Below are 12,906 nucleotides of genomic sequence, written 5' to 3'. Positions count from 1 at the left end.
ACTGCTTTCTATTCATAAAAAGCAGACGAACCTTCCACTTCAGGCAGATTAGCTCTTCTCTGGATCCAAAGACGTCTTATTGACTGCTAAACATGAAGTTGAGATTGAGCTTAATTTTTATTTGTGCTCTTTTAAAAGGTAATTTTTTTGAAAAGCAATGGATGCTGAATGTGTTAGTTGGCATGAATATGAGGAACAATGTGCATGTGTGGAAATTTTTGACTATTATTTTCTCTACTTACAGATGTCCAGTGTGAAGTACAGCTGGTGGAGTCTGGAGGAGGTTTGGTGAAACCTGGGGCTTCTCTGAAACTCTCTTGTGTAGCCTCGGGATTCACTTTCAGTGACTACTGGATGAGCTGGGTTCGCCAGACTCCTGGAAAGACCATGGAGTGGATTGGAGATATTAAATATGATGGCAGTTACACAAACTATGCACCATCCCTAAAGAATCGATTCACAATCTCCAGAGACAATGCCAAGAGCACCCTGTACCTGCAGATGAGCAATGTGAGATCTGAGGACACAGCCACTTATTACTGTACTAGAGACACAATGAATGAACTTCACTGTGAAACTAGACATAAACCTCACTGTGAGGCCACTCTGAACCACCAGGGTGTGCATAGGACCGCTGGTGTGCACCACAATGGTTCAGACCAGATTATAAATAAATAATCATACACACTTCTCAGATATCTAAGCTGCCTTTCACCTAAGTCTCCCTGAAAGTCTTTATAAATTTTTCTTTTGGAGGAAATTGATGTGGTTAAAACATTTCCTGTATTTCTGCTTTCTTTAAAAATCAGGATGCAGATTCTTACATGAAGAATATACGAATGACAACAAGGAGGTTGTAAATGTTTCAGTCTTCATGACTGAAATAACAAGACAACAAAGCACATGGATATCCCTGTGTTGTAGTTAGGATTTCATTATTTCAATAAAACACAACAAGGAAAAAAATTTTTTTTTGGTTCTTTTTTTCGGAGCTGGGGACCGAACCCAGGGCCTTGCGCTTCCTAGGTAAGCGCTCTACCACTGAGCTAAATCCCCAACCAGGAAAATTTTTAAGAATTAAAAAAAATTAATTGAGCCTGGCTTACTGTTTCAGTGCTTCAGTCTGTTGTCATCATTATGAGAAACATGGTAAGTAGAAGGCAAACATGGATGAAATTAAAGTTCCACATCTTGATCTGAAGACTACCAGAAGAAGACTGTTTTCCAGAAGGAGTCTATTTCTCACTAGTATGAGCATCGTTCAAATCACTACACCCTGTTTATTACTTTGTTTGTTTGTTTGTTTGTTTGTTTGTTTGTATTTCTCAGATTCAAGACAGAGTCTGGGTCATATTTCTTGATTAGAGTAGCACTTATATTTAGTGAAAAATCCAGAGGGAGACGGGGATGATTGGACCATAACCCCTAGTGAGCTTTTAAACACGATTCTTCTCACCGGATACTGTGCATATCACATTTCAGATCTCACCCTCTCTTTTGAATAATTCAATTTATTACACCATGACCTTCATGACTGTTAATTAAAGAATTTTATATAAATTTATTAATTCAGTAAAGTATGTGCTATATAGAGACAGACATTTCAAACATTATTTCTTGTCTTTAGAGGACCTAAAGATGAAATTACACATCTAGAATGGTATAGAACATATGCATCAGGGAACATGCTGCCCTTCATGGGAAGTTAAATCTACTAGAAAGTCTCTCTCACACAATTTGATATTTAATCTAAATCCATCATGGATAACATGAATATCAGGTGTCACCTTAACCCTTCAAAGCCACCTCATTTCTTCAAGAGCAACAGAAATTCCACAATCAATTTTGCAGGAGTTTGCCTCACACTCAACAAAGCTGAGAATGTCTTAGTTAATTTTGATGTGAGAAAAAGAACATGAAAGTGGTTACAAAAATCTGAGAAGAGTCATGGGAGAGGAAAAAATAACTAACTTGAATTAAAAAATAAAAAAAGCAACAATCACATGTGTGAAACACTCCAGTATGATAAAGCACACAAGTAATTATATTCCTGTGTCTTTTTGATGTGAAATTGTGACAAAATCCAATAGACATTAGCATCATATTTACATAGAATCTCGAGTGTTTGACAGTTACTGTTTAAAATTCATAAATTCAGAAATGAGTATTTTTGGATCAATAATATTACCTTCTGCTTAATTTATAAACACAGTGTGGAAATATATGGGCAGGCTGACTTACACAAAATGCTGACTTACATAAACTTTCCTGGCCCAATTATTAAATATATAGAGAATAAATAATTTTAAAATGAAATACAGTCTGTACAGCCTCTCCTGTGCAAGTGGAATTTCTGTTTTTCCTCTATAACATCTCTGTCCTTCCACAGCCTCTGTGAATACTGAGATCATTGCTCACAATTTCAGGATTTTTCCATTTCATGTCCCTTGTAATTCAGCTCAGGCAGCATTGTTTTCATGTATCTGGATTTTGTTACTTAGTGCAATATACGCAGGGCCAATCCTGTTCTCTCACACACAGGACAGCATTTCCTTCATCTAAATACCACATGACATTATTTTCATAAATTCTCATTTTCCTTATCCACTACTTCTTGTATAACAGGTGATTTTCTTCTTTATCATTTTTGTTGCAACTTTGAACATTTTGTACTTATATAATATTTGTTTTGATTATATTCCACTGTCATTCCAGTGAGTAAGTCCTAAATTTCCACAATTGGCAAATCACTCTCAACTTGACAATGAGAGACCTTCCTTTCAAATCTCTGTGACTATTAATAATCCCACAGTTATTCCAACTGGTGGTATAGTCCTCTCGTTGACACTTGCCACTGTAGTTTATTCATAACATAGTAGTTGGTTGGGAGAAGTTATGAGGATGCTGTATTATGTTTGTTGAACAGTACATACAAATGTGACAATGTAATTACAATTAAACAAACAAAATATTCATATGTGTGCGTTGTCTTCAGAATTTTTATTTGCTCTTTCTTACAGGTTATTCTAAGTAGGTGATAAATATTCCAGTTATTATTTAACTTGCATTTCAAAAATTGAATTTCTTTATATATCTATGAACATACACATGTATTGTTTATGACATATCTGTGTAATATGTTTGACTAATTGAATTTTTCTTTTCCTGTGACTGAGTAGAGTTGCCTGCATATCTACACTAGCTAATAATCACATTTATGTTGTGTAAATATTTTCAAATACTGATATCAAGAGGTCAGAACTGAACTATTCTAAATGAAACACTGAACAACAAACAGGGATTCTGTGTGTGTGTGTGTGTGTGTGTGTGTGTGTGTGTGTGTGTGTGTGTGTACAGTCCCTAAGACTTTTTTCCCATGGACATTAGCAGTCTTCCAAGGAATTGTTTGTCAGTGCCACAGAAGCATTCTCAATGTGACAGATAATTTCCAACTCTAGTCTTCCTCACAGTTTCTCTTGTATGTCAAAGCTTAAGTTTGAAGCCTGTTGGTGCAGAAAATAAAAGTCTCTAAAGGGACAGTTGGGACTATTCTTTGAGAAAGAGAGGACCTATCTAGTAATAAGAAAAAGTCAAGTCCTTGTGGATCTAAAGAGCAGAATTTTTTAGAAAGGAAAGTACATGGGACACTGGGTATTTTAACAAGTTTACATAAGAACTGGAGCACCATTGTGATTGAAAGGATAAGGTTTATATGATGGGTTGGGAAGATCAACCTTGGTTAGTTAAAAGCTAAAGGCCAGTCTTCAAAATAGTGATCAAATGTTATCAGATATCATTTATATATAATAGTTCTTTTATTTTATAGAGTCAAGCCTTGAACATTATGTTCATTATATTTTACCACAGATCTATGGCCTCAGCCACATTATGTTAAATCAATTTAACATAATGCATTTTCACTCACTAACCTTAAATAAAACTCAGTTTTTGCCTCTCTCTGTCTCTGTATCTGTTTCTGCCTCTGTCTCTCGTTTTCCTAAACTGATTCATTCAAGACAAATTTTCTCTGTGTAGTTCTGGTTGTCTTGGACCTCTCTTTTTGGACTATGCTGTTCTCAACCTCACAGAGATCCACTGTCCCCTGACTATCCAGTGCTGGTAATTAACACATGCATCAACACACCCAGCATATAATATTTGTTATATAATTGTATCTTAGTTTTACTTCTCTTAATTTCTCAGTAATTTTTAAATAATTTATGCTAGGACAGCAGAAGAGTTTACAAGTACAAAGCAAAAGTACAAGGATAGAGACTGAAATCTATATTACAATGTTTATCTATAAATTCATAATAATTTGTTCTTTTCATTCTTTCTTATCTTTTCCTTTTAAAAAGAGTTTCACATAGAAAAAGCATAAGAAGGGTAATATCAGGGGAGCGGTAAGGGAGGTGGATGGGGGGAACATCTGAGTGGCAGAGTGGGTGGGGATGTGGGCTTATGGACAGTAAACTCAGAAAAGGAATACTATTTGAAATATAAGTAAAGGAATACGTCTAATAAAAAAATTAAAAAAATATGATTCTCTGGCTTCAACATCTAGGTTATCATGTAGTCATGGGAATGAATACATGGCTTCTGGCATGCATAAATACACTACAAAGTAAACTACATCCCCTGGACAATAAGTGATACATTGATATTATAAAAGTCTCTGGCCCTTATTTGTTCTAGGGCATCTGCATCGTTATTTCTCTTCTCTAAAGCTAATGTTTCTGAGCTCATAATATAATAAGAAGACATACAAATAATTTTCCTCTTCTCATTAAAACAGGCCTGAGCTTATTCCTCTGACAGAAGATTCCAGATCTGACTGCAAAGGTCTTCACATTCAGTGATCCGTACTGAATGTGGACCATTCAATATGGCATTGGCATGAGCTAGATGATTCTTGATTCCATTTTAAAAGGTGTAGATAAAAAGGATATAATGTGTGTGTGAGTGGTTGTGAGTGAGAGGGACTATGGCTATTTGTACCCACCCTGAACGCTTTTTACAATATTCTTTTTTTGCAGGTGTTCAGTGTGAAGTGCAGCGGAGAGAGGCAGGGGGATTCTTGGCACAGTCTGAAAATTCCATAAAACTCACCTGTGGCACCTCTGGGTTCCCTTTCTATGAATACTGGGTAGTATGAACCCACCAGTCTCCTGAAAAGGGCTGGAGTGGCTTGCTCAAATTGCCTAAAAAACTCATAATTATGCAACATCCTATCCAGGGTCTGTGAAAATCTGGTTCATCATCTCAACAGATGATTCCAAAGGCAGTGCCTACTTGCAAATGAACAGCTTAAGAGACAAAGACAGTGCCATTTGTAAGTGTGCAAGAGAGACACAGTGAGTGTCTGAATCCAGACCCAAATCTTTCTGCAGGAGCACTTCCAACCAGCAGGGGGCACAGAGTACTTACAAAGATGGGACAGATCAGCAATAGGAAACAAACTGAGTACTGCTTTCTGGGGTCTCAGGTGTCACTTCCTCTACTGATTTGTCCCAATGCTTTCTACATTATGGTCTGTGACATTTGTGAAAGTGGAGTTTTGTTTTGAACCAGTTAACAATATACATAACCCTGATTTTAACATGGAAAACATTCAAAAAATACCTCTGCTTGCAGACATAAATTTGTTGAGGTCACCAGAATTGAATGCTTAGGAATTCTACAGTATTCGTGATGTTTCTCCCTCTGGAAATCCAGGGCAAATCTTCAGTGGTATCATGTTGAGAACAGTGATTTACATTTGGGGAAACACAAGAAAGTTTTGGTTACATTCATTGAAACTTGTATTCAAACAAACAACAAGACTTTCTGATATCACTGAGAACAGTGCACATCAGGAAAAGAGCTGACTCATCTGTATTTCTTGCTGATTCATTAAGTAACATAACTTTTTATCACTCTTTAAACAGTTATTTTTATTTTAACTAACATCTATACTATCATGGTATAACTTCTGACATTTTTTCTAAACACAGACAAGAGTCATAGTAAGTCAACTGAGGATCGAAATGTAATTACGTGGCCACTAAGAGAAGGTTGTCATCAAATGAAACAAGGAAATACACATTTAAATTTAACAAATATACCATGTATATTGAAGGAGAAAATTTATTGTTGATGTGTTTGATATCCTAGCCAAAGACAGGTGCATCTGGGAGAGGCTAAAGTAGACATAACTCTGAACCATGTTAGAGGGAGGCAGAAAAAAGAGAAGAGAGAAGGAAACAAGTGAAGTAGCCAAGATATTTTCCCAAAGCCGAGGAGAAAATGACCACATAATGAAAAGAGATGGAACATAGTGAGAAGTCCATTTGAGTAGAGGGAAGCCCAGACACTGGGATTGAAAATTTTAAGGGTTTGGATGGGCTGTGTCAGAAACAGGACCCTATAACTCTAAAAGGACCGCTGGCTGCATGGGAAACCTGGAAGCTTGTATCTGTTATAGGTTAAATAGGTACCTCAGCTACTCTTCCCTGGGTGGAGACCTAAAACTTGGGAAGTGGCCAATCCCAATTTTCTGATTCCTTCACCTGTTTCCTGTCAGAGACTCTTGGAAAACTAAAAAGGACCTGGTTAATCTGTCAGTCTCTCTCCTATATCAAAATATTCTTTGAAGGAAGGACTCACCATGTTCTGTTCCACCATCTCCTTTCATTTGAAGAACCTGGTAGAAGGACTTCCTGCTAAGGAGTGAGTTCAATGGTATACTACCCAGGTCTCTATTAGTCATATTGTCCTTCTTCCTGATTACTGAATTGCATCAACTGAATCTTGATTTAAGTCAGTCTTTCCTTATGAAGACCTATACGAAGAGTCCCCATGCTAACTCTAACCTGACACAAAGGAGAAAACATCGTCTTGTCTTTCCTCCACAACCTCATTATTGGTAGAGAAGAAGTATTTTCATTGAACAAGGGTTTAAGTGTGAAAGGCTTTATCTCATAAAATTTGATCAAATGAATATTTGTTCTAACATAATTCTTGTACACAATAAGAAAAACCATTCACTAACGGTACATGTCTGTTGTGGAGCACCTCCTTGTGCAACATGAAAAGATATAATCTCAAAGTACTAAAAATGTTTTTAAAATGTTAAAAATAATAAAAGACTAGACATAACAAAAAAGAGAAATATTACAAGACTACTTTACATTTCTGTGCAAAAACAGGCAAAATCTCATATGGTAATATATACAGATGGCATCATGTATATAAAAGAAAGGAAATGTTCACCAGAAGGAAAAAAGAAGACACAGAACACAGAGCAAAAAATCCTACACTTTATCTTTAAAAAAAATTTGCTCTGGAATATAAATATTTGTGTCCATAATTACCTCCATTATAATCTGTCTTCCACCAACAGCTCAAGCTGACCCCGTCTCTTTTATAGCTTTTGCTCTTCCTAGTGCTATGCCTTTCTTATGTGGAGGTAGTCACAGCCTGTGATCACTGACTGCTGAGATGTCTTTGTCCTTTCTATAAGGCAGCAACTCATAGAAACTGTGTCCATATTCTTTCTCTTACAACTTACAGCCATAATATTTCTCAGTCATTAGAAGACATGCTTTCAATGTTTTATTTCATTTTTGGCACTCGAAACTCAACTATTCTTAACACTTTAGCTGTTTGTGAGTCTCTGCATTTATCATCCCAGCTAGAAAGTAAAAACACACTGTGACCCAAAGTGAGAGCAGGACTATGAATGTAAACTTAAATGATTAGAAAGGAGTTTTCATACATATCCATTCATTAAAATCTCCTCTGATTCTTATCTAGGGCCTATTACTTCAAAATCTAGGCTTTTGACTAGTTTAATAGTAGCAGGCACTCAAGCTAGTAGTTACTCTACCACAAACACATGGTACAGTGCTATTTCTTTAAATTGTTTTATTTACTTACATTCCAAATATTGCTCCAATTCCCAGTTCTTCCTACAAAAATTATTAAATCAATTTCCCTTCACTATTGTCTCTGAGATTGTGTGCACCTAGTCATTCATCCCATCAACCCCTTTACTCTATCACTTACCCGCGCCTCTAGCAACAAAACTACCCACTCCTCACTCTACTATCCAAACATCCTGCTTCCTTGTGGTATTATGTCTGTACAGAATTTCATATATTCTTCATGGGACTATACAAGGTAGTTCTCTGCTACATATGTGTTGGGGGTCATAAATATGCCCATGTATGCTCTTTCTTTGACAGTTTTGTCTCGTGGCGCTACCAGGCATCTGGGTGAGTTAATATTGTTCGAGTTCCTCTGGGATCTCTATCCCTTCACCTCCTTCAATACTTCCCCTAACACTTCTCTAAGGAGGCTGACTTCAGTCAAATGGTTGTCTTTAAGCATTTGCATACCAAGTAAATACCAAGCTGTTCCAGTGAATAGAGGATATTTCTATCATTCTGTACTTATTTTATATTTTGCACTTCTTTTAGACAGAAAAAAATGTGGGTCAAACAATTTAAAGGACTGTTTGTGTCCAAATAACCCACTGTTTTGAATTTCTGCTAATGCCATCCCCTTGAATTCTAAGAACTTCCCACATTCTAGGTGTCTGAATCTTTCTAGAGGTTCCCCTTGTCCCAAATGAAAAACCATTGCATATTTCCATTCATTCTTCTGGCCCTCTGTGCTTCTCTCCTCTAGTCCCACAAACCTGATCCTATTCTCACTTTTATCCTGTGCTCTTTCATCCAGGTCCCTCACTCCTTTTGCCTTCCCCAATTATTTTGTCACACCTTCTAAGTGGGATAGAAATATCTTCCTTTGGGCCTTCCATATTTTAAACTTCTTACAGTGTGCAGGTTGACCCATGGTACTTTATACTTCTGGCTAATATCCACTTATCAGTGAGCATATACCATACATGTCATTTTCGGGCTGCTTTATGACTCTCAGTGATATTTTCTAGTTCCATTAATTTGCTTGCAAAATTCATAGTCTCCTCAGTTTTAATAGCTGATTAGCATTCCATTATGTAAATGAACCACATTTTCTGTATTCATTCTTCAATTGAGGGTCATCTATGTTGCTTCCAGCCTTTGTGTATTAACAATAATGCAACTAATAATACAATGGAGCAGCTACCTTTGTAGTATTTTGGAGCATCCATTGGCTATGTAATGCTCTATTCTGGTGACAAAATTTATATATCTAACTGAACATGAAGACGCTGAGTTAATTCCTAATCAGAACTGTCACCACTCCTGTCTGGTATTCATAGTACTGAAAGGTACTATGCATGATACCAGAAAATAAAGCTAAATACTAAACCAGCTGAAAATAATTCAATTTAGAAGAGTGACATATAGTTACACAAATGTTTTGCAGGTAAACACCTGCATTTTTGGCCCACTCCAGGACATGAATCACATATCTGACAGTACATGGGTGAACAAAAACCCAATATATGTCACTGACCAATGGAAATATCATATACAATTGTTCTGTTAATGGGCCATATAAGCAAAATGGATATAAAACTATCATCCTGTACCCAGAGAGCACTGTCTCACTTAGCCATCATCTGAGAAGATTCCTCCAGCAAAAGATAGGGATACGTATAGAGACTCACAGTTGGACAATGTTCAGAAAGCAAAGGAACCTAAAAACATCAGCTCTGAATAGGATGATTTCATTGAACCGTCCTCTCCGGCCTCTGCATTTGTCAGCTGCTGGATGGCACATCTTACAGAACAAAACTGCTAGACATCTATCAGTGAGCATAAAAAGTATCTTTAAAAGTGTCAAAGACTGTTGCTTGCTCACATGATGGATCTCAAGTTAGGCCAGTTATTGTTTGTCCATTCCTCCAGGCTCTATGAATCCATCATGCCTACCTTTCTTGTAGACAGGATAAATTAGGGTTAACAGTTTTGGGCATGGGTGGGTGTCTCTATTGCACCACTGGAGTTCCTGCCACATTAGTGGAGCTATTCTCTTCAGGATCCATGTACCCCTTTTTGGGAGTAATAACTAAGTGCATTCCAATAGATTCTTGGGTGACTCCCATATCAGACGTCTTCCTGGAGATGCCCTCATTTCCTCACCTCTATCAGTTGCGTATTTCCATTCATCCTCATGGTCATCTGCCTATCTCTTCTGTTCCTCTCCACACCTGCTTTTGAACTCGCAATTCCCCTTCCCATCCCCTCCCTGTCTGAGTTCCCTCCCTCTATCTGACTCTTATGTCTATCATTTTCACATTTTAAGTGAGATTCAATCACCATAACTAGTGCTTTTCTTCTTGTATAGTTTCTTGAGGTCTTTTAAATATGGCCTGGTACCTGCATTTTACGGCAAATACCCAATATTCACATTTCAAATACACGGCCTCCTTATTCATTGTGATTATACATGTGTTAATGTTTTTGTATGTATGTAATGCATGTAGTGAATATAGTTATAGTTGTGTTTGTTTACTTGTGTTTTGAGCAGTGTACTTGTGTTTGATTAACTTATCAGAGAGCTTAAGTGTAAAGAAAATGACTGTCCCACTTTCAGGGGCCATTGATTACCTGTAGTTCTTCATGTAGGAATGGGAACTTTTGAGGTTCTCCCCGCTAAACTATAAACATGTAGTTTAGGCATTGTGGTGATGAGGTTTACATTGCTGTGGAAAGAAACCACGACCAAGGTGACTCTTCTAAGGACGACATTTAATTGTGGCTCACTATACATTCAGAGGCTCAATCCATTATCATTGAGGCAGAAGCATGGCAATGTCCAAGCAGGCCTGATAGAGGAAGAGCGGAAGGTGCTACATATTTATTTGAAGGATGCTAGGTGATGAATGGCACCCATGTGTTTAGGAAAACATTCTTATAGCCAACTGGCACAATAACATTCTTCTTTCAACCAGGCCATACCCACTTGAAAAAAGACACAATTCCTAATAGTACCATTCAATGGGCCAAGCAAATACCAGCTACCACATTTTACTACCTGAACCCAAGAGGGTGTTTAAACACGAGTCTATGGAAGTCATATCTACGCATAGCATAATAAAAATGCATTTAGTCCAATTTCCAAAGTCTTCCATGTCTATTACAGTCTCGGCAATGATAAAAGTCGCTTCTGATATGCATCCAAACACTTAAATGCAATCTTCAATGAAAGCATGGAAAACAGCTGAGCACTCTTCAAATGCCATATCATTATGCATAATGGAAAAGTAGTCTTCTGTTCTTTTTTTTTAATTTTTATTGACTGCAAAAAAACCAAAACAAAACAACAACAACAACAACAACAACAACAACAACAACAACAAAACAAACCTTCTTTCTGCTCTGTTGGTTACACTCCCTTTTAGCAGGTTTCCTGAGCAGGTATCAGCCAAAAACCCATTCCTGTTCCACTGCATCGATATCTGACAAAGGCTACAAGTATTTATGTCTAGTTGTCCAGCTCTTTTTTTTTTGCCAAAAGTATTCCTGTACAATTGGGGTATTCAAGTACCAATAGCAGAAAAATCAGAAACACATGACATTGAGGCATAACCTAAAAATTATCAGAAAAATTATGAATTCTGAAATATCTTCTCCTACAGATCCAAGTCATGAGGTGTCTTTAAGACAGGTACAGGAAAATATGCAGGAATTCATCATAAAGCTCTTACTACAATGGTGGGAGTCTTATAATGAATGCTACAGGGTCACATTCATACAGCAAGGGGTGCCAAATTTCCACTGTTTCATTTATATCATTGAATAGGTGCACAGAAGGCTGGAAAATACTTGCTGTAAGCCCTGGACTTCCTCTTCCTTACCAGTATATGGAACGACCTGCCAGTGTAATGAGCAATTGTTGTCTTCTTTTGTCAAACAGCCTCTGTGCTACCAAACATTGATAGTGCAGTACGAAAGTCTGGTCTGACTGCACAACAGAGTTGGACTCATTTCTTCTATTTTCCCTCTTATTCACAATGTTTATGTTCTGACCCCATTGTAATTGCCCATCTTTAATCTACACTATCAGCTCAGAATGCAGTCCACATTAAACAACACTGTGTCACTTTAAGTCAAATAAAAGAAACCTTTGTTATCACCCCTGTTCATAATCCTATTTCTGATGACTATATGTTAGTGTCACAATGTACTGTTGCTTTTTTGTGTCTCATCATGATCAGTAATAGGACAGTATTAAGTGTGGAACATAATCAGAATTAGATTCCTCTTGATGCATAGTGTTATTAAGTTTAGAGTATAAAAGAGCAGAAGTAATATTAAAATGACAAAGTACTTTCACGGCATTTCTAAATAAGTGGATTATTGCTCCCCTTTCATCATGTTAGTGCACCAGGTTTGTCAGTTACAAAACTACACAAAACAAATCCATTGTGTTTATTTTAGCATGTGATTTTTCACATATGTTGATTTACTGTTAAAGCATTCTTCTTTCCAAATTTTTATTATTTTAATTCTGTTTCTGAGTTTCTGTGTAGGTATTTACACATGTGTCTAGTTACCTGAGAGAGTTGAAAGTATTGGCTACCCTAGGAGCTGGAGGTATTGGTAGTTATGGGCTACCAGATGTCAGTGCTAGAAGTAAAACTCAGGTCCTATGAAAGGCAGTGCAGGTGCCTATCCATAGATCCATCTCAACAGATCTCTCAACTATATATTACAACATCTGCTTTCTCATTTTTTACTGTTATGATTTTGGTTTCATATTACTATAAGTACATCAGTTCTCCTAAATGTCCCACCTTCCCCTTTGCCCGTTTTCAAAGTTGTAGCATTTACTACATGACATGTGTAAAGTGAAAACACACGTATCATAATTTAAAAAATAAATTAGTTTAATTCTTCAAATTTGATATGGAAATGTCAGTCCCTGCTATGGGAACACAGAAGAATGTAAGAGTTCAGGGACAGAAAATCC

At 36.9% G+C, this 12,906-nt stretch overlaps 1 gene segment (V, D, J or C); it reads left to right on the top strand.

Moving 5' to 3' along the window:
* LOC134479203 (Ig heavy chain V region 6.96-like) lies at positions 1-5,155 on the top strand. The segment is given in 3 exon segments: positions 1-138; positions 245-595; positions 5,037-5,155. Coding segments are annotated over 3 exon segments (516 nt in total).
* The last annotated feature ends 7,751 nt before the right edge of the window (positions 5,156-12,906 follow it).

The sequence above is a fragment of the Rattus norvegicus genome, chromosome 6, assembly GCF_036323735.1.
Source record: "Rattus norvegicus strain BN/NHsdMcwi chromosome 6, GRCr8, whole genome shotgun sequence".
NCBI classification, from domain to species: Eukaryota; Metazoa; Chordata; class Mammalia; order Rodentia; family Muridae; genus Rattus; species Rattus norvegicus.
Note: the sequence above shows the minus strand (reverse complement) of the source record. Positions and strands in the feature narration are given on the sequence as shown.